The sequence below is a fragment of the Gopherus flavomarginatus genome, chromosome 14, assembly GCF_025201925.1.
Source record: "Gopherus flavomarginatus isolate rGopFla2 chromosome 14, rGopFla2.mat.asm, whole genome shotgun sequence".
Classification (NCBI taxonomy): Eukaryota; Metazoa; Chordata; order Testudines; family Testudinidae; genus Gopherus; species Gopherus flavomarginatus.
The window spans coordinates 5,253,132-5,275,605 of record NC_066630.1 but is presented as its reverse complement, the minus strand read 5'-3'; the positions used below and the strand labels follow the sequence as shown (position 1 = coordinate 5,275,605).

Here is a 22,474-nt window from a genome sequence, read left to right as displayed (position 1 = left end):
ACCCCTCGGTTGCATCGCTCTGAGCTGCTTCTGCTGCCCAGTGATGCCAGCCTCACGGACTGCTCCCACAGCTGGGTCTCCGCCTCCTTTCAGGCCTGCCCCGCCCCTCTTGTTTCAATCCCTTTTGTGCCCCTGCAGGAAGTGAGCCAATAGCACATGGGGAGGGATTTTCCGAAAGCCTCAGTGCTGGCCTGGTTGGGCTCCTAGTGAGGGTAAAGCCCCTGCTGGCTCCAGTGGGAGCAGCCCTAGGCAATACACATGCCTGGAAAATCCCGCCCCTGCTAGCTTCTAGTAAAGACAACACACGTGGCAGAACCGCTTTGTCTTGCATGTGTCTGAACAGGGAATTCCATAGCTCCCGTTGCTGTTCCACCTGCCCACCCTTCGTCCCCCCGTGCCTGAAACTTGGACTGTTCGTGTACAGAGCAGAGGCTGCCTCTGTAATGTGGCCTGTAGCACCCTCGTGGGCACTTTAAAATCGCCCATCTAATCGCTCTTCTCTCCATGTGCAACTTGGTGCGTCTCAGTGCAGATCATCCCTTCAGCGTCTCCCCCCAGGTCTCGTTGCCTCCTGGGAAGAGGGTGGTAAAAAGAGGTTTTGAAGGCAGGGGTGAAAGTAAGTTAAAGGACTTACCAGTACGCTGGAGTCCTTGGGAGGGGCGGGGCCTCAACCGGACAAGGCGGGGCCCTTAAAACAAGATTTAAAGGCCCCGGGGCTGTGGCTGGGAGCCCCGGGGCCTTTAAATCACCCCCGGAGCTACCAGCTGCAGAGGCAGCTGGGAGCCCCGACACTCAGGGGTGATTTAAAGGGCCCGGGGCTCTGGCTACTGCAGTGAAGCCCTGGGCCCTTTAAATCACCACCGGAACCCTACTGCCGCTACCGTAGGGCTCTGGCAGCGAGACTCAGGAGGCAATTTAAAGGGACCTGGGCTCCAGCTGGTGCGGGGAGCCCTGAGCCCTTTAAATCGCCAGCCTGCGGAAGCTGTTCGGGTCCGGCACAGTGTACCAGCTCTTGCCGGTAAGCCAAGCCGGACTGGACCGAACCGGCTTACTTTCACCTCTGTTTAAAGGGGAGGAAGGCCTGGAGTGGATTGCCTTGTCCTTGACTACACAACTTACCTGCCGTTTCTATGGCAGCAAGCCAGTCCCAGTACTGTTGATGGCATCCCTGAATGCTACGACCCATCTGCCCCAGAAAAGAATCGTCCTTGTGAAAGCCATTGGTGGTTATTTCCTGCCGATGAAACTGTTCCACCTCATGCTTTTCTCACCCTGTTTCCATGCTGTCCCCTCTGTCTGCATCCTAAAGTGCCAAGTGCCGGCGCATGCTCTTCTCTCAAATCCCCCCTCGTTTCTTCCGCAGGCGCTTGCCGCCCTTGGTAACCTGCTGTTTCCCATTTGTGATATGAAAAGGCATGAGGGAGGGTGGCCTTGTGGTTAAGCTACCGGACTTGGACTTGTTGGGTCTGGATCAAAATTCTCTGTTCTGCCACAAATTCCTTGTGTGATGAGCAAATCTATAGTCTCCTTGCACATCCCTTCCCCATCTATAAAAGCGGGGCACTAATCCAGCCTTAGATTGCAGAGTATCCAGCATCAGGGGGATTTGATTTCTCTTTGAACCCTCTTGGTGCTGTAAAACAAACCCACCAATGACAGGGAGCACTTCCTTCCAAGTTTCTTGGAGTGTCTTATGTTCATCTGCCTCGATTTTCAACTCCTTTAGCCATGCAGTATCTTCCATCTCTGACAGCTCATGTGCCGCAGATCACACTGATCCATCAGAACATGTCCCCCTAGTGTCCTCGCTGGGTTGCTCCACTGCCACGTTTTGTGAATGGATTTTTTTCTAGGGCTGTCAAAATTAGTCACGATTAATTGTGCAGTTAAACAATAATAGAACACCATTTATTTAAATATTTTTGGATGTTTTCCACATTTTCAAATATATTGATTTCAATTGCAACACAAAATACAAAGTGTACGCTACTCACTTTATTATTTTCAATTACAAATACTTGCACTGTAAAAATGATAAACAAAAGAAGCAGTATTTTTCAATTCATTTCATACAAGTACTCTAGTGCTATCTCTTTATCATGAACGTGTAACTTACAAATGTAGATCTAGTGTTACATAACTGCATTCAAAAATAAAACAATGTAAAACTTGAGCGCCTATAAGTCCACTCAGTCCTACTTCTTGTCCAGCCAATTGCTCAGACAAACAAGTTTGTTTACATTTGCAGGAGATAATGCTGCCCGCTTCTTGTTCACAAGGTCACTTGAAAGTGAGAACAGGCGTTCTCATGGCACTTTTGTAGCTGAGGTCACGAGATATTTACATGCCAGATGTGCTAAAAATTCATATGGCCCTTCAACCACCATTCCAGAGGACATGTCCGTGCTGATGATCGGTTCTGCTCGATAACGATCCAAAGCAGTGCGGATCGACGCATGTTCATTTTCATCATCAGCGTCAAATGCCACCAGCAGAAGGTTGATTTTCTTTTTTGGTGGCTCAGGTTCTGTACTTTCTGCATCAGAGTGTTGCTCTTTTAAGACTTCTGAAAGCGTGTTCCACACCTTGTCCCTCTGATTTTGGAAGGCACTTCGGATTCTTAAACCTTGGGTGGAGTGCTGTAGCTATCTTTAGAAATCTCACACTGGTATCTTTGTGTGTTTGTCAAATCTTCAGCATAAATGTTCTTAAAATGAACAACATGGGCTGAGTCATCATCCAAGACTGCTATAACATGAAATATCTGGCAGAATGTGGGTAAAACAGAGCAGGGGACGTACAATTCTCCCTCAAGCAGTTCAGTCACAAATTTAATTGATGCATTAATTTTTAACGAGCATCATCAGCATGGAAGCATGTTCTCTGGAATGGTGGCCGAAGCGTGAAGGGGCATACGACTGTTTAGCGTATCTGGCATGTAGATATCTTGCAATGCTGGCTACAAAAGTCCCATGCAAATGCCTGTTCTCGCTCTCTGGTGACGTTGTAAATAAGAAGTGGGCAGCATTATCTCCCATAAACAAACTAGTTTGTCTTAGCAATTGGCTGAACAAGAAGTAGGACTGAGTGGACTTGTGGGCTCAAAAGTTTTGCATTGTTTTGTTTTTGAGTGCAGTTATGTAAGTTACAAATACACTAGTGCCATCTCTTTTTATGTGTATGAAGTGAATTGAAAAATATTGCTTCTTTTGGTTATCATTTTTACAGTGCAAATATTTGTAATAAAAAATAATATAAAGTGAGCAGTATATACTTTGTATTCTGTTCTAATTGAAATCAATATATTTGAAAATGTAGAAAAAGTCCAAAAATTATTGAGTACATTTTAATTGGTATTCTGTTTAACAGTGCGACTGAAATTGTGATTAATCGTGATTAATTTTTTTGCATTAATCACATGAGTTAACTGCAATTAATCGACAGCCCTAATTTTTCCCTTTGGCACCAGTCACTGCCCCACTCGTGATTCTTAGTACAGCCTGTCCAGAACGTCTCTGTCTGAAGAGAAAATATTCTCCTCTGCTTGAACAAATTAATAAAATTGGCAACTGCTTAGTTCTTCCTAAGAAGTCACTAGAGTAACTCAGGAGTATTGCAGACCAGCTGTTGGACTCTCCTCCTGTCTTAACATCACAGTTATCAGTAATGCGCCTCTATTATGCCCACCTGGTGTTTACTTAGTTACACTGAAAGTGGAAGAAACTGACTGCAATTGGGCATAGCCCATTTCTTCACACAGGGTTTTAGCTGTGCGGTGCCGGTGGCAGAACCTGTCTCATGGAATGCCAAAGCACCCATTCTTTTTTGGTTCTGTGGCAGGAGCTCAGCAGGGATGATGCCAGAGAGGTGGCATGTCATATCATTTGGCGAGTTAGAGCAGCGGATCTGGCTTTGGGCGGCTCCCAGGGCCCATGGGGAGGACGCGCTCGCATTGATTTTTTTTTTGTCTGACGTCCGATCTCTCCTGGTGATCACCAAAGGGATTCTCAGACTATACGTTGGCTCCGCCCTATTTCACTGTGCAGCCTTTCACCTCCAGGGCTGGAAGAAGGAGGCCTCTCGTATTTTCTCACCTGCCCCCCTATATCTTTCACGTCCCATAAAGAATTTCTCACTCACTTGTCTTGCATCTAAAGCAGGGGGCCTAGTGGTGCGACAGTGATAGCCACTTGCTGGGAGACAGAGCTGCTATGGACTTGCACCTACAAACACGCCCAGTGGTGCTTTCCCTTTAAACCAAATGCCCACAGTCGTAATAGTTGCTTGTCATTGTTTCTCCCTTGAGAGATCAAGAGAAATCCCTTGTCATTGAGCTCACCAGCCATTGGCAAGGAGCAATAGTCAGCTTGCGCTCTGGGTTGTTAGAACCCTTTAGCTGTGGCAGGCTGCCCTCTGGATGAACTGGAGGTCCACTGCGGGCCAAAATTCAAGATTCTGTTGCCCCAGATCCAAAGCCCATTGGCATTGCTGGACGAGGCCCTGGTTTCTCTCACCTACACAAGTTGCCAGCTGATCAGCCAGGAGGTGGAAAAAAGTGATATTTTCCCCCCAGGACATTGCAGTCCTGATTATGCAGAGATAGGGTGACCAGATGTCCCGATTTTATTGGGACAGTCCCATTATTTGAGGCTTTTTCTTATATAGGCACTGATTACCGCCCTGCCCCTGTCCCGATGTTTCACATTTGCCATCTGGTCACCTTATGCAGAGAAGGTAACTTGATACAGGCTATCCCTGCTCTCTGCAGAGAGGGCATGAATGGATTAATTCTCCTAACACCCCTGTGAAGTCAGGAATTGTAATTCCCATTTTGCACATAGGGACTTGAAACAGAGAGAGGGAGTGACTTGCCCCATTCCATGAAGGCAGTTACTGACAGAGCTGGGAACAGAGCAGAGCTCCCCAGCCTGATGCCTGAGCGCACAGAAAGTAGGCTCGACAAAAATCTAAGCACTAAAATAAGCAAGAGACAAGGGAAATCTGATCCAATTCAGACTGCATCCGCACAGGTGGCAAACTGCCTCTGATTCACAGAGCCCCAGCAGCTTGTGTATGTGATTCCTGATTGCAAACAAGAACTCCATTTAATCACAACGTTGTTTTCTGATTAAAATGAATCTTCTGCAGTGGGAGGGGCTTGCAGATAGTCCGAAGGATAAAACTTCCCGAACCTCAAAAATGGGACTCAATTGGCTAACAAACCAGAAAGGAGGAATCAGGCTGCTCCTTTTCCTGTGTGTTGAATGAGGCACTATTGGGTCAAATTTGTCTTAAAATGTAGGTGTTTTTTTAAGCTACAAAATGAAATATAAAGATTATCCATCTGTTGAAAATTTAGGCCCCTGTAAGGCATCACAAATTGGGTACAACAGGTAACTTGTTGCTTCTGAAACTCTTGGCCTTTGGGAAGCTTTGTTTAAAGGTTTTCTGCCATGTATGACAGCCAAATATTACAGCCTTGGGGCTAGTGCTTCAGATTTTGAAACTGAAGTTGACTAGAAACTGACTAGTCTGTCTGAATTGTCTCTGAGGTGAGAACTGAAAAAGGAGGCAAACAGTATAGATAGTGAAGAACAGCAATTTAATGGGGAAACAACATTAGTAGGGAAACTTTGTGGGTTTTCTTCACTGACTTGATTTAAAACCAAATCAAACTTTAAAAAAAAAACCCACTATAAAATGTGTTGGGGTTCCTGGAGCTGTTTTTCCAGGACTTTCCTCTGTGTTGAGATGTTTTAGTTAACTGGGCTGCGTGGGAGACCTTGACTCCAGAACCAGTGTTGCCAACTCTTATGATAATTAGTGTGTCATCTTGAAGCACCAGCCCCTGGAATCCTGTGATCATAGAAGCCTTGTAGCTTTCACTTAAAAGTTTCTCACCCTTATGGTGGTGGAGGTAAGCTTGTAAGTGTGCCCTGGATGTTACGTGAAGACTCCAAAACCCAAAGGCAATTTAAAAAGACACCCACGTTTATCACTATGTTAAAAACAAATTTACGTGACTCATGATTTTTGAACCCTGGAGACTGACAAGACAGACCTCCTGATTTATATTTCTCTTGAGTTCAAGTGTTTCCGTGGTAATAAAGTTCCGCCTTTGGCTCACTGCAGCAGTAAAGACTCCTTGTTGTTCCTGTAGCAACATGTTTTTTTGGAAGGGATGAAATGCTGAAAGGAATGTAACTGTTGACCTTGGGCTGGAATAGGGTTAAGGAGTGTATATGTGAGTCACTTCAGATAACAGCCTTCACTGCTTTTTTTCCTCCAAAATAATTCGTTATCTCCTCACTCTCCCATCAGCATATTTCCGTGACATCTCCTATTCAACAGGGTAGAAAGGAAATGTGTTTCTCTAATTTGTTAATCTGATACATTATTTTTTTAATCTCGCATGGTCAGCCCATCGATTATTTTTTTCATTAAAAAGAAACAAGGCCCCCTCCCCCAAAGTGAGAATTGCTTTAAGTTATGAATCAAAATTGCTGTAACAAACTGGCTAATGCGTACATGTAGCACTGCTCATGACTGGCTGGAATGAGAGCTGGGTCATAGACCCTGTACTGCGAATAGAGATTTTCCTTCACCTCATGTGGCAGGGGAATGTGCTATTGGAGCAAGAAATTCAGAGAGCTGTCCCCACAGCGGTGATGGTGTTGAGGGTAGCAATGGGCACCAAGATTTATTTAACATTATTATTTATTTTATTCATTTATTATAACCATGGATTTGCTGAGACTGCAAGTTGCGGGGAACTTGGCTGTAGAGAAACCCTGTCAGCAGGCAGCTTCCTGGATCATCTTGATGCCTTGTGGCAGGTATGCTACCATGTCAGTAGCGACTCCTGAGTGCTGGGAGTGGAATAAGAGGGCTCCCCAATATCTAAAACCTAATATCCTGGCTACTCTGGCTTCCAGCCCCATGAAAAGTGACCTAAATGTGATCTGATCTGTGCAGCTCAAAGGTAGGCAGGTGAGTAGGACGGTGGGGAGGGAAGACTTTGGCTGTAGTCGGTTATTGCCTTTGAGAGATCGGTTGCAGAGAGTGTGTGTGTGTGTGAGAGAGAGAGAGAGAACCAGCGCACTGTGGAGGCTGCAAAGTATGCTGGGATGTGGCACTTCCTAAATTGTATCTCCAGGGTTCTTCCCTCGGACTCACATTCTCTCTGCAAACGCAGCCCTGCATTTTGTTTGCAGACCGTCCTCCTGTTGAGCGGAGCGAGAAGGCCACCTCTCTGGGATGTGGCACCGGGTTCTCCGTGTGTGTCTCTCTCTCTCCTGTGGATGCGCTGCTGGTGCTGCGGCGTGCAACTCGGCGTGCTGAAAGGTGTGGCCTGTGCCGTGGTAAGCTCAAAAGCTGAAGCTGGTGGCAGATGCGCTCCCTACAGCCCAGTTCTGCCCTCAGGCAGAAAAACCCCAATATTTCCTTATGGTGCGAGGCCCTTAGCTCTGCTGCTGGCTGTGGTAGCATTGGGCTCAGCTGCTCGCTGCAGGAAGCCCTTAACCAGCAGTAGAAAGGACTCTGCTGGCTAACCCCACTGGAAGTGGCTTGCACAAACTCTCTGATACTCTTCTGTCCTCATCTACCTATTTAATCAAACTCCCCGGGCCCCGCTTCCAAGCCCTCCTGTTGGCCATGTCTCTCCCCATCCAGTCACTATTTTCCTGGTTCTTGTCAGTTTGCACTTTGGCGGAAAATGCCAGTCTGTCTAATAAACCCCTTTGCTGTGATTTGGGTTGGCTCCTGCCTTGCCCCACCTAGAACGAGTCGGGGTAGGACGTGATGTGTGACTTAAACCCATTCAGTAGTGGGGGGGGAAGAGGGTTAACTCTAAATGAATGAAATAAAGGTGGCTTTTCTGCATGGTTCTGGATCTTCAGATCTCTCTTCCGCCAGCATCTGGCAGTGCATGTTTGGTTCTGATGGCTGGCCAGTGGGCCTGTATGTGGTGGATTTGGTCTTGGTTCAGTTCCCAGTGGACGTACATGTTCCTCTCATAATTCTGCCAACCACAACTGAAGCTGCTAACGGGATCCAGTTCAACATCAATCGGGGATATAGGATTGGCTGAGTCTTAGGGCCTGAACTCCCCGCTGAACCCAGAGGAGGTTGAAGTTGAGATACGCCATTGGGGCCTGGTGGAAGGAAGCTCCTGCTCATGCTGTACTTGTCTAATGGGTAAACAGAGAAGGGTTGTAAATCTGGCATCTTTCACCAACGCAGAGATCTTAAATTTTCACTCGGAAGGAGAGGTGCTGACAGGGGCCAGTGCAAGAATCCGGGTGGAGAGGTGGCCCGGCACGCATGCGCAGTGTTGTCAGTTGTGCGTGCAGTTTTGGTGAGTGTACAGTCACAGATGGCATGCATGGATTCCCAGCGAAATCTCGAGCTCACGGCGTGGATGCGCGTTTCCCATGGCGGGTGCAATTGAGTCGCCCATTGAGTCAAGAGGGCTTCTGATGACATGTGCACCTCGAATGAATTCACATTTCTCTCTCTTTCTGCCTCACTCCTTTACAAATATTTGCAGAAGTCAGTTTTCATAGGAACCTCTGAGGAAGTCAGGCCCACCTGCACTTACACCTGTCCTGTCCTAGTCTCACTTCTCTCTGTCCCAGGTTCCCAACCTGACCACTTCCCTCCCTGCATGGGCCAGTGAGAACAGCCACTCTCATTTGATGACCTCTCCCATCCTTCCATGCCTTATTCCTTTCTCTTTCAGCTGCAATTCCCTTTAGGGTGACCAGATGTCCCGATTTTATAGGGGCAGTCCTGATTCTGGGGTCTCTTTCTTATATAGGCTCCTATTACTCCCCCACCCCCATCCCGATTTTTCACACTTGCTGTCTGGTTGCCCTAATTCCCTTCTACTCTTCGGGTTGTAACTCTGATCTGCTTTATAGCAGCCCTGCTCCATCGCGTTAGGGGCCGTACAAACACGCAACACTGAAGTGGTCCCTGCCCCATGGTCTAACGCTGGTCAGCAGATCTTGGGCTCTGATGTTGGGCAGGGCTCGGGAGGGCTGTCTCATTGTAGCCCTGCTGGAAGGAAGCTTCTCGTTGCTCTCCTGCCTGTGTGACGCTGCCACGTGCCGAGGGCCTGCCACTTGGTTAGGCACCTCCACACAAGTTGCCTTGCACGAGTTATTCGCTGTCTGACCAGGGTGGACTTCCGATGGAGTCTTTCAGATCTCTCCTTCCAGAAACCAAACACACACAATCCTGTCTTGCTCACCTGGGCTTGGCTTCCTTGCCCAGTTTACACGGTCTGTTCTGCCTGTAGCCTTTCAACCTGCTCCTCTTTAATTCTCCTGCTTTTGAATTGATTCATCTGGCTTTTTCTTCCCTCCCTCCAGCCGCCTCCCTGCCCTTTGCTTTTAAAATATGGAGTTCAGCTGCTTACTCACTTTTCTGTCTCCCAGCTGAGGCCTCTCATGCAGGTTTCAGCTCCTATGATAATGCGGAAAGTTGAACTGGCCCCATTACTGCGCTGCGATGGTTGAATTGATAACGGCTTGATAATGGTGGAGATAGCCGGCGCTCAGTAGCCAATAGCTCTCCCTCTTCTCCCATTAACATTCCCCACCACGGATCGGCTGGGAGCTGCCTATCTGCTCTCCATTTCCACTCCTCCACTAGATAAGAATGGAAATACTGACTTCATAGCTCACTGATTAAAGTGTCTGGATTTCTGGATAACACACCGATAAATTATGTTTTTCAAAAAGAAGGTAGGAAAGGGAGTGGGGGGGGGAGGAGGAACCGTTCAGTCCATTTTTAATTTTTCTCTCTCACTGTGCCCCGTTTTCTGCTGTGGCCAGCTCCAGCCCTTCCGGAATAGGGGGTTTCCTGCTAGAATGCATCCGCCCATCAAAGATTCGCATTCGTGTTTAGATTCCGCTGCCATTGAAACCCTGGTGCCGTGAACGGAGGGGAAAGCGGACACTAGTTGGCACCTTCTGGAGCTCACCTTTCCCCGCAATAGGTGCCAGTTTCGCGTGGGTGAGATGGGAAGCCAAGGGCTGATCATTCTCAGACCGAACAAGGGAACCATTCATATCCCAGGCTGTATTTGCCATGCAGCCCAGGCAGGCCACACTCTGTATATTGAATTGTACCTTGAATATGCCTTAGCCATGGCGCCTGGGCTCAGGAGCCACTTAAAACCAAGCAACACACTAAATGCCAGTAGCCAGCACAAATAATTCTCTCTGCCCTGACACCACAACTCCCGCTCCGTAGCCTCCCCAGTCGTGACCCATGCTAGGACAGACGTGGGTGCAGGGAGAGGTGCCTTGCTTATCCTGGCCTTATCAAAACATCCTACGGTCAAGATCCCAACCACAGCATTAGCTCCATTGTCAGCTGTGGTGTTTCAGGCCGTTGCTGCTGTATTTTTATACTGTAAGGGCATTGTCTGTTGGGCAGTAACCTGACCCCGGTGGCCTGCTTGTGTAAGCAACACTGCGTGAATAGTGCCTATGCAATGGGCGTGTAATATAGATATTTCCCATGACTCCGATGAATCTAGGCCATTTCCAGCAGGGATTTGTCAAGCCAGAGCTTTGAAGATTTCAAAGCTTTCTGATTCTCTCCTCTGCCCCAATTTCAATGTAGTCCCTGACCCATCAAGATTCCCCATCGGGGGGGTTTGCCTTTGTAAAGAGATTTTCTTTTTGGCGCAGAGGGTGGGGCGGAAAGAGTTGCTGTCAAGCAGGGAGAAGCTCATAAGAATAATAAGTTGGTTTGATTCTGTAGCCATCTAGCTTTCATCCTGGGATCTGATGTCAGGCGCTGTGGCAGAAAGTGCTTCCCCCAGCTCGCTGCTAAACTGTGCCATCCCCTTCTCCTTCCAAGGGCAGAAGGGAACTTGCTTGCAGGGAATGGGCATAGGATTCACAGGGAGTCTGTCTATGGCTGGCTCTGGGATTTCCCAGCAGGATCTTCCTCTATGTTCTGTGTTTAAGATGTGCCCAGCAGTGCTGCTGGACAGGAAGTGGAAAACACAGTATCCAAGTGAAATATCCGAACCCAGAATTAGTCTAGAACATTGGGGCTACCACTCTGGGGTGGCGCAGGGTTAGGAATTGTCATGGGATCGCCAGTGATAACGAGTTGGAAAGCCTGTGTTTTAGGTGTCATCCGACACCAGAGCCACCAGTAGATGCAGAAGGGGACTCACGGTGGGGTGTTGGTGACCCAGGGACAGGACACCTGAATGGAAGCTGTTGTTTCACTATGACCTTGGGGGAAATCCCTTAACCCCTCAGTGTCCGTCTGTGAATAGGGATAAGCCATACAGACCTCTTGCAAAGCACATTGCACTTGGGAGATAGTGACCCATTCTGAATCTCCATCAGTACTTCGTGCTGCACCCTGGGCTTTCCTTCCGGGTCTCCCATATAGGTCTGCATCAAGCCAACTCTGCTTGGCTTCTAAGCTCTGTTGGAATCACAGCTCATGGTTCTGTGGCTGCAGGTCATAACAGTGATGCAAAGGTGCTTGGTGGAGAACTGAACTGGACTGAGCAAATTTAGGTTGAAAAACTCCATTCCTGTAATGATGGCTTTTTTACTTCCTGCCTATTCCCAAGTCATGGCATGGTCTAGTGGTTAGAGCCAAGAGACAGGATCAGGAGGTCTTGATCCTAGCACTGCTTTTGACGCTGACGCCCTGTGTGATCCTGGGCAGCTTGCTCCTCTGTCTGAGTTTCCTGATTTGTAAAACGCAGCTAACGATTAATACCAGCCTCCTGGAAGGGTTGAGGCTTAGTCGGTTAGTGGCTGCTGAAGGCTCTGAGACTTTCATATGAAAGTGGGTTTACAGATGCCAAGTATTAATATATCCTCAATTCCTCTCTTACCCACTTTATGAAGTGACTGGCTCTCCTGTTTGTTTGTCGTAGAGTAGTGCTAGAGACCCTGACTGAGATCAGGGCCCTATTTGCTGGGCGAGAGACGCCTAGTGAGAGAGACTTCCTGCTTCAAAGGGCTTAGGCCAAGTGTACACTACAAAATTGAGTTGACCTAACTTACGTCCGCACACAGCCTCTGCAGCGGTTACTTTGCTTGTGCATGTCTACACTTCGCTCCTCGTATCAGCAGTGTGCGTCCTTCCCAGGAGCGCTTGTATCGATTGTACTGTTAGCGAAGGGCATCGTGGGAAGGCTCCTCGAAGCCAGTAACCGTCAACGTAAACAAGGCAGCATCTATAGTGATGCTGCATCGACCTAACTGCCTTGACCGTGACTCCACGCCACTTGTGGAGGTGGAGTTACTCAGTCGGTGTAGCGGGACAGTTACGTCTGTGTGAGCGACATTTAAGTGTAGACGCTTTTTCACAGGTAGGTCCACGTAAACTACCTTGTGTTAACCTAACTATGTATTATTAACCTGGCCGTAGTCCAAACAGACAAAGTGTAGGAGATGAAACAGGTACAGCGAGATGAAGTGATTTGCCCGGGATCAGATCTGGGGCAGCGGTGGGATTAGAAAACATTTTTCCTGAGTCCCATTCCAGTCCAAGCACGGGACCATCCTGCCCCACCTTTCAAGCGCTCTGTGTCCCACTGAAGGAAAGCTTTTCCTTTCAAGCCTTGAGGATGATGCAGTCTGATCCCAACAAAAGCCACTGCAGGAAAAATACTCTGCCTCCCCCTGAGGGAGTATTATCTCAGCAAGTGTCTTATGAGCATGACTGATTTGTTAATGCAGTCAGGGTTTGTATTGTTTGCGTCACACCACCCTACACTGGCATCTGCCACGGCAGTGTATATGTTAAGGAATAGGCCCTTACCAAATTCACAGTCCATTTTGGTCAATTTCACAGCCATTGAATTTTTAAAATTGTAAATTTCACAGATTCAGATATTGAAATCTGAAGTTTCATGATACTGAAACAATGGGGGTCTTGATTCAAATGGGAGTTGGGGGAGGGGAGATTGCAAGGCTATTGTAAGGGGGAGTTGTGGTATTGCCATCCTTACTTTTGCACTGCTGCTGGCAGCAGCGCTGCCTTCAGAGCTGGGCAGCTGGAGAGCAGCGACTGCTGGCTGGGAGCCCAGCTCTGAAGGCAGCGCTGCAACCAGCAACAGCGCCGAAGCGAGGGTGGCATGGTATGGGGCGGGTTTTCACTTTTGGGGTAGGGGGGCAGGGCCAACCTTCCAGGTGAGCAATCAGCCAGGATGCCGTAGACAGGGGGAGCACTGTGGTCACCCCCTACTCACACAGCCAACCTAAGGCTCCTTTAGCCCCCGAGTACTCGGCTTGGAGCTGGGGAGGGCAGGGCTGGAAGCACCCCAGCCAAGGGCTCCTACTGTACACCGAGCTCCATGCTCCCACCTCCAGGGTCCTCCCCCAGCTGCCATAAAGGTGGCAATACCATGCCCTGCCAGCCTCACGTCTGTGTTGCTGCTGGCAGCAACTCTGCTTTCAGAGCTAGGCTCCCAGCCAGCAGCTGCTGCTCTCCGGCTGAAGGCAGCGCAGCCACCAGCAGCAGTGTAGAAGTAAGTGTGGCAATCCCATGACCCCCCTACAATAGCCAGATTTCACGGGGAGACCAGATTTCACGGTCTGTGATGCTTTTTTTTATGACCGTGAATTTGGTAGGGCCCTATTTATTCACTTCCCAGCAGGGAGCACTGCTGACGGATATATGGATGTGGCAGGTCAGCTGAAAATTTACCTCCCCTTTCTGCTCACGTCTGTCTGTAAAATCTCTCTGATCAAATCTGTTCCATCTTCACTTTCGCAGTGAAGTCCCAATAGCTCACTAATGCACTATTGTATGCTAGCAGCCCTGCAATGCCTAACCAAGAAATCTGTTTGCAGCTTTCACACGGAGGTCACAAACAACAGTGCACTTGGAACATTGAGTGCCAAGAGTGAATGCCTGTGGTAACCCAGGTGAAGGTCTGGACTCTATTTTGAGCCAAAGATGGGGCTGGATATCTGCCAGTTGTAACCTTTCATTTTCCTCGCTAATGTTCCTTCCGCACCTCTGAGTGGTAATCCTGGTTTTAAATTTGTATCACCACCATTGTCTGCATTCACTGCACTGTCGGGAACCAAGCTCACCTTCCAGCGTGGGTACTTACATGGCACCAATCGTTGTAGGGTTTTAGTGGCTTACAATCTTTACTGTATTTATCTTCACTGCTCCCCTAGGGGGCTGGGCAGTGCTGTGATCCCCATTGTATGTATGTGGGAACTGACCCCACCGAGAGCCTATGTGACTTGCCCAAGGTCCCATGTGAAGTCTGTAGCAGAGCAGGGAATTGAAACCGGGCCTCCCAAGTCCTAGGCTTGTGGATCATCCTTTCTTCATGCTGCCAAAATGTGCTAGAGCTGCTTCTTCCTTTGGCCTGTAACTGAGTCTCATCAACGCTGTGACGAGTTAAGGCAAGTGGGGCACAGAGTCAGCAAACAGTTGCTTTTATCCAAAGCTGCAAGGTAGGTGAATGAGCTTGAAGGGATGCTGGGTTCTGCAGAACATAACTGCTAAATTCTGTTGTGCATAAAAACACATGGCTTGGATCTGGGTCCTATTTTGTCTGACTCATATTCCACTCTGCATCTCCTGACGTTTCTGGGGATCCCACCTTGCCCGCACTTACTACAGATTGTAATGCTTGTTACCTGGACGTCCTGATAGCTTGTTACTTGAATTTCATGGTAGCTACTGCAAGTAGTTCCGTTGACTTCATGGTAGCAAACGCTGTTTCAGTCTGCGGGACTGGAGCGGCTCATCTCTTACAATGCCACATTTTTAGAGTAGCGACGAGGCATGCTGCCATCCGTGGCCAACAGGTAATAAAAATAAAGACCCAAACTTTCTTGAACTTGGTTGCCTAAAGTTAGGCTCTTAAATCCATAATTGGGCACCTAGAACTGTGTGGTCCCCGTCCTGTCTCCTCTCCCCTGCCCCCTTCGTGCCAGTGCAGCATATACAAATCCTCAAAAAGCCAACAGGGCACTGCGCATGCTCAGTACCGTTTGAAAATCAAGTCACTCTTAGGTTCTTAAATCTATATTTAGGCCACCTGCTTTTTGGCGCAAATGAGGAGGGGGAGCCTCTGGCTTCCAAACTTTCAGCTTCTTGCGCTGGGAAAGTATCGACTGAAAATCTAAGTTTGCTTCATCTAAATATAAAACTGAAGAGCAAACAGTATAAAGTTCATTTTTAATGTGCTGCCCCATTCCAGTTGGGCTGTTTTCTTTTTTCTTCCTTTTTTTTTTTTTTAAAGGAACTGTGATAAAAAGCAGCGATAAAGCCAGGACTGTTTTGTGTAGGAGTTGGTATCTGCGTTATCTATCTCCCTTTTTCACTCTCTGAGCAGCTCTGTTGTTTTTTACTCTTATCTCGCTCCACCAAAATGCCAAGAACAAAAAAAAAAAAAAAAGCCTGCACGCACAAACTCCAGTGCCTTGACAATTCATGGACCTGGTGATAAAATGTTATAATTTTATTTTAATGGTAGGTTTTATTTTCATTTTGCAAATGAAGTCAAAATGCAACCAGGCAATGGTGTTGTACTCCCCAGAGCTCACCCCTTTTGTCATTCTCCCCTTCTTTCCTCGTGTAATACAATCTGGGATGATCCGAGTGGCCAGAGAGAGAGGCCTTGTTATATGCTTCACTCTGTTTGCCCAGGGGTTGAACAGTGATAGCACAGCCAGAGGTAGCAAACAGGCTTTGGTGGAAGCTGCTGCCACTTAAACTGCAAGATCATTTTGTGCTTGTATCTAGGACTCTGCCTGTGCACAAAATTCCTGCAGCCAGCAGTGTGGTACCTTGTGTTGCACTCCGTAGCTCATGAGTGAAGCAAGACTGGGCCAGAACTTCTGGGTGTTGTTGTGTTACAGGGCTGGCCTTACCATGGGGCAAACTGGTGTGCCAGTCTATGTGGGGACCCCTAGGACCCAGAGCGTAGAAAATTGTCTGCTGCTGGCGCATATGTATTCACTCTGCTCTAGATGCACAGAGATGGTGAAGTGCGGTGCTGGAGGAAGGAGGGCTCACGAGACATAGCAGGCAGGAGAAAAGGTGAGAGGGAATGACAGAAAGCAGCAGGAGCTGTGGGGGGAGAGAGGAGGAGGAGCCTCTTATGTACCTCTCTAGCACCCCCAGGAGACTGGACTGATTCACACCAGCTTCTCAGGGAGCTTCCTGGTTCCTGCTGCTTCCCTGAACCCACTTGAGGAGAACAGGCAGTCAGCTGAAGTAGTAGGAGCCAGTTAGGCCCTTAAGATGCTGAGATCTTCCCTCACTCTGGCCCTGCTACCAGCCTGCTTATTTGAGCGTTGAGAGCCACTCTAGCTGGCACAGAACAGCAGTAATGAGTGAAAGAAGAAAACAACACTCTGGGGCAGAATTCAGAAAAAGAAAGAAAGCAAAGGAAGCTTTTCTATCTAAGCAGGAAGGAGTTCTCCTGAGACACATAGACACAAATGTTCACGGGGAGCCTTCCGGCCCCAGTGAGGATGGGAGTGGTGAGGAGATGCCTGATCTTCCAGGTAGTCAGAGGGCGGGTGACCTGGCAGCTACTGCAGCATCCATAGCTCCATCTCAGATGGATGGAACCATGCATATTCCTGAAGAAAAGTGTAGCTCAGAGAAGAGTGTGGTGGAGGCACAAGAAACAGCTGCTGCTGAGTTTAGTTCCTTAAGTCTAGATGATCCAGGACTCTGGACCCACTTGAGCAGTAGCCTGAGGGACTTCCTTGTACTGCCTGGGCCACAGCAAGTGAAAAACTTCACGTTCCCCAAAGACAATGAAAACAGAAGTTTCCATCCAACACATTACTGACGTGAAATCCCCAGTGGTGACAAAGTGGAGAGGCCATGGCTTATGTACTCAAAAACCCACAATGCTGCATACTGTTTTTGTTGCAAACTCTTCCAGTCTAATGTTCCAGCCACATTCTACAGGAAGAAAAGACTGGAAAAATCTGGCAAGAAATCTGGCATGCCATGAGGAGACAGCAAATCACCAGAGAGCATTCCGTAGGTGGAAAGAGCTTGAGATGAGACTAAGGTTAAAGGCCACCATAGATGATCAGCATCAAGAGAAGATTGCATCAGAGTCTCATCAGTGTCAAAATGTTCTGAAAATGCCCATTTCCATTGTGAGAGTGCTTGCTACCCAAAACCTAGCACTGTGTGGCACTTCAGATTAGCTGTATGTGCCAAACAATGGAAACTTCCTTAAAATTGTGGAGCTGATGGCTGAGTTTGATGCTGTACTCCAGGAGCATCTAAGAAGAGTCACCACCCAAGAAAAGTACACACCACTACCTGGGAAGAACAATTCAAAATGAGATCATACAGTTACTGGCCACAAAAGTCAAACAGAAGATTGTGGCAAATCTGAAGTCAGCGAGATGATATTACTCTGTTCTGGACTGCACAAATGACTTTAATGGTGAGTTTTGTAATGACAACAGAACCTAGTGAAAATGTCCCTGCAATAGTGACTGTCAGAGAGCATTTTCTAGAATTTATTGACATTGATGATAGTACAGGAGCTGGTATGACAAATGTGCTTCTTAAAAAGCTGGAAGATACAGGAATTGCGACAGCTGACATGAGAGGTCAGGGCTACGATAATGGTGCCAACATGAGAGGAAAGAACAGAGGAGTGCAGACACAGATCTGGGAATTAAACCCTCAGGCTTTTTTTTTTTTTTTGGTTCCATGCAGTTCTTTCATTGAACTTGGTGGTCAGTGATGCAGCATCAGCTTCTAGTGAGGCTGCTGAATTTTTTAATGTAATTCAAAGTATCTTTGTATTTTTTTTCTGCATCAACTCATTGATGGCAAATTTTAAAACAACATTTGGGAACATCCTCTCTGACACTGAAACCACTGAGTGCCACATAATGGGACAGTCAAGTGGAGGTGATAAAGCCTATCAAACACCAAATTGGGAAGACAGATGATGCCATAGTTGCCATTATGGAGGATAATGCTATGACAGGAACTGTACGTGGGAGAACAGTGGGAGAGGGAAATGGAATCACGAGAAACATACATAACTTCAAATTTCTGTGTGGCTTAGTGTTGTGGCTTGACATACTGTTTGAAATAAATGTTGTAAGCAAGAGACTCCAAGGTGTTGACCTTGATATATCTGGAGCAATGGAACAACTGGACAAAGCAAAGTCATACCTACAGTCTTACCGGTCAGATGAGGGATTTCAAAACAGTTCTGAAGAGTGCACAGAAGTTGGCAGAGGAACTTCACACTGAAGCTATTTTTCCCCACCCATTCAAGAATACAAGAGTCACCGAAGAAGACATTTTGATTACAAGGCACGGGATAATCCCATAAGAGACCCCAAACAACAATTCAAAGTTGAATTCTTTAACCAGGTGCTAGATTGTGCAATACAGCCAGTTGAAGAGCATTTCATGCAGCTCAAGGAACACAGCAGTATATTTGGGATGTTGTACAATATTCCAAAACTCCTCACTATACCTGAAGAAGACCTACACCAGCAATGCAGGGCACTAGAGACAGTCTTAACCCATGATGACATGCGTGATATTGATGCGGGGATTTAGGTGATGAACTGAAAGCCCTTTCAAGATACATTTCAGCAGGATCAACCCCAAAGGCTGTTCTGGAATATATGTGCACAGATAAGATAACCACCTTCTTTCCTAATGCTTTTGTTGCTCTGTGCATACTCCAAACACTTCCTGTAAGAGTTGCCAGTGAAGAACGCAGCTTCTCCAAGCTCAAGTTAATAAAAACACATCTACGCTCCACGATGACACAGGAGAGGCTGGTCGGCCTTGCAACCATCTCAACAGAGCGTGAGCTGGCTCAGACTGTGGACCTTCAGGAAGCAGTTCAAATCTTTGCACCCAAGAAGGCCCGGAAAGCCCCACTTTGATTATTCAAACAGATAAACATGCCAGTGTTTACTGTGCAGCCAAGAAAAGTTACATGTGCTGTTCGGGTGTTTGAAAGTTGTGTTACTTAAACTTTTTGAACAAAGCATTTTAAGTTGTTAAGTCTCCTTTATTGGGGTAGGTAGCAGAGCAGTACCTGAGAGGAGTGGAACAGGAAGAAGGCCGAATTGAGACCTTTCAAAGTTTTGGCCCAAGTGAGGGGGCATGGGGCTGTCATTTGAGTTTCCTGCCTCAGGTGCCAAAATGTTGTGGGCCAGCCCTGGTGTTGTAGGAAGTGGTGGCAGTGACTCATTAGGGGGCACCTTCCCTTTGGGTCAGCACTGTCCCGGGGTGGGCTTACAGCGTGGTCTATATTGCGGGAGGTGCGATCCTTAAGGTGAGCGTTAAAGCAGAGGCCATGACTTTCAGCTACCCCATGGCACTTTCTACAAGATATGGTGTGTTTACTTCAGCATCCCACCTGTTAAACAGCTGCCACATGTCAACCCAGAGGTGGCTGCATTTCAGCAATTATTTTTGTTGTTCATAGCTCTGTCACAGCACCTTTAAGGCTCCCCTGACATTTTAAAAATGCTTTGAGGTCATTTGGCTTAGCAGGGCCTGGTGGCTTACTGTTATGCTAACGCCTGTGACACCTTCGCTGGAAATAACACCTTTTGAAAGTCTAGCAATTTCCCCCTGAGAGTTTCTGCAACGTTGTAAGCACATGTGAATGAACTTGTCAGCTGCATGCTGATTGGCTGAGTTACCTGTGACATCACAATGCCACCTCTACAGAAAACTGTTTCCTCTGTTTATCTCCCTTTCTTGCTTTGCTCCTGGCGTGTGCCACCAGCAGTCTTGGGGCTGAGCCTAGGGTGACCAGGTGCCTCGATTTTATAGGGACAGTCCTGATATTCAGGGCTTTTTCTTATATAGGTGCCTATTACCCCCCACCCCATCCCGATTTTTCACATATGCAGGCTGGTCACCCTAGCTGAGCCGGAGGGAAAGAACAGGGGGGCTCTTGCGTCCCTGCTCAGGATCAGTTTCCTGTTTGTCTTCAGTGTGACCGGTTGCTTTAAATTCTTTAAAAAATGAAGTTGCTGGGGAAACCTGGGTGTCCCAAACTTTGGCTTGGCCCAGTTGACTTCTCCTGCTGCATCTGCTCCCCTGCTCTTTCTGGAAGTGACTGGCTGACTGATCCATGGCCTGTTTCTTAGCTTCCCACTCCTAGCCCAGGGTAGAAGAGGCACCCAGACTCCCACGTGGGGGGTGTGTCTGGCGTTGGAGCGTGATACATGGAGTAGAAACCAGACAAGATGTTTGGTCTCCTATAGGGGTGTGTTGGATTCCTGGGTGGTTATTTTATTTGTTTTCCTGTAGCGCCTAGAGGTCCCCCTCTGATTTGAAGGCTTCATTGTGCTGGGTGCAGTACAATCACATGGACCGTCTGTGCCCTGAAAAGCTAAACAATCTGAGTGGAGAAGATCAAGGGTGAGAGGCAGTTTCATCTCCCTTTTAGAGATGGGGAACTGAGGTGCAGCGAGGGGAGGGGACTTGCCAAGGGAGTCTATGCCAGAGCCAGAAGTTGAACCCTGATCCCCACATCCCAGTCTCCTGCCATAACCCCAAGCTCATTCTTGCCAGGAATGTGGAAATACCTTGAGACTGTCAGTTCAGCTCAGATCTGCCATGTTGGCTGGAAAGCAGCCAAATACCATTGGCTGTTGCCAGACCAGTTAGGCACCTAACTTTCAGCATTCTCAAGTTGGACTCTGTTGTCCTGAATGATGGGTTACAAGCAACGTTTTTCCTATTAGCATCCCGTGTCCGAACTCCGCTCCAGTGTCCCACGGTCCTAACATGAGCGACTGGGCCTGCAGAGCACCCGGGTGTGTGCAAAGTGCAGAATGACTCATGCAAGCTGGTGGGCACATCTAAAAGCAAAGCTTTGCTTGGAATCCCATGCCAATTAGTGTGTTGGCATCCACAGGCAGTGAACTCCTGCTTCCCTCCCATGCCCTCGAGCCATATCAGCTGGGATCTAAAATGCCAACTGTCTCCCCGGGAAGCACTTAACCTGGTCAGAGAGTCCATGCAACAGTGTGGGTGCAGCTTCACCTGAAGGAAGGCAATGCTATCAAATTCTTAACACGGAACTCTTACTGAGCGACAGACTGCCCTGAAACGCAGGTCGTGACCCTGGAGTCCCAGCTGGCAACGCCATTGCAGTGTGTGTATCTTACTTAGCGTGCTCTGTGCCAAGGCTTCGTCAAAATGCAATAGCTGCCGTGACTTATCTAAGACCTGTTTATAAACCGACTGAATGGAAACAGGTGCTAGCCACTATGTGGACACACACGTGTCTAGTTTGTGCCTGTATATTTACCAAAGCCAACTAAACTGAATAAGCCGGTCCTGAAGCCAAGTGTCTATACACAAATCTACACTAGATCAGGTTAGGGTGACCAGATGTCCTGATTTTATAGGGACAGTCCTGATTTTTGGAGCTTTCTCTTACATAGGCACCTATTACCCCCCACCCCCTGTCCCGATTTTTCACACTTGCTGTCTGGTCACCCTAGATCAGGTTAAACTGGTGCCAGTTGGTGTGTTGATCAGGCTTTGTGGTAAAATGATGCCCTTCCACAGCGACTCGTGGTGGGACAGAAGGCGATGGAGATGTGGGTTCCTGCACAGCCCAGTGGCTGGGGGGTGGGAAGCATTTAGCATTCCCGCTACTTTACCCCATGGCCATGTGTGTTGCTCCATCGGTGCCTTCAAATCGAGGCTGTTGTCCACCATGGTCAATAGATGAATGTGGAATGCTGTATTTGGGTACCTGCGGTACACTGCAGGATCCTGCCTTGCTTTGCTTGGAAATGGTTCAGTCTGTCCAACATTCGTCTAGAACCCAGTCCCTCTTTGGCCCGAGATTTTGGGTATCCTGGGAGACTCTGCAAAGCTGGAACCCATTGTGCATCACTTGGCCATTCTGAGTAGAAAGACCTCTCGTAGCTTCTCTAGATATTGGAAGGCCGTGAGCTTTAGATTTCTATAACACAGACCTGAAGAACAGCTCTGTAAGCTTAAAAGCTTCTCTCTCTCACCAGCTGAAGTTGGTCCAGTAAAACGTATCACCTCGCCCACTTTGCCTCTCTAATATCCTGGGTCCAACACAGCTCCAACAACACTGCAACTATCTTTGGAACAGTAATTTGTCCCTAGATTAGCCAGATGTCCTCCAGTTTAACCTACGACCTCAATATCGCCAGGTATTGATGATCTCCATATGGGTAACAGGTTGGCGCAAGAATCTAATCTTTTTATAGACTGGCTAGTATTTCTCTCCAGCGATGAGATGTGCATAGATGTACCTAAAGAAACTCTGGGCAGAACTTTTCTTTCTAGGCCTGATTTTTTTCCCCTTTTATTTAGAATCTTTGTGATTTATTCCCCAGGGGCCACTGTAACTGAGTCCTCCCCATTCCACCCCACCCTAGCTTGCTGCTTTCCTTCTGTTTGAGCAAAACCCCGCTGCCTTTGAAGGGAAAGT

The 22,474-nt window shown here is 47.8% G+C and overlaps 1 protein-coding gene across 5 annotated transcripts in view; it reads left to right on the top strand.

The window, feature by feature from the left end:
- The window catches only part of ZFPM1 (zinc finger protein, FOG family member 1), a 135,690-nt gene that overhangs the window by 6,076 nt on the left and 107,140 nt on the right, over positions 1-22,474 (top strand). Inside the window, exons 1-2 of one of the 5 annotated variants that reach the window (XM_050922587.1) lie at positions 6,789-6,836; positions 7,215-7,361. The exons of the other annotated variants lie outside the window; for them this stretch is intronic. Of the exons in view, the coding sequence (XP_050778544.1) occupies positions 7,302-7,361 (60 nt within the window). The 5' untranslated portion in view covers positions 6,789-6,836; positions 7,215-7,301. Of the gene's footprint in view, positions 1-6,788; positions 6,837-7,214; positions 7,362-22,474 lie in introns of those variants that run through there. 5 annotated transcript variants of the gene reach the window in all.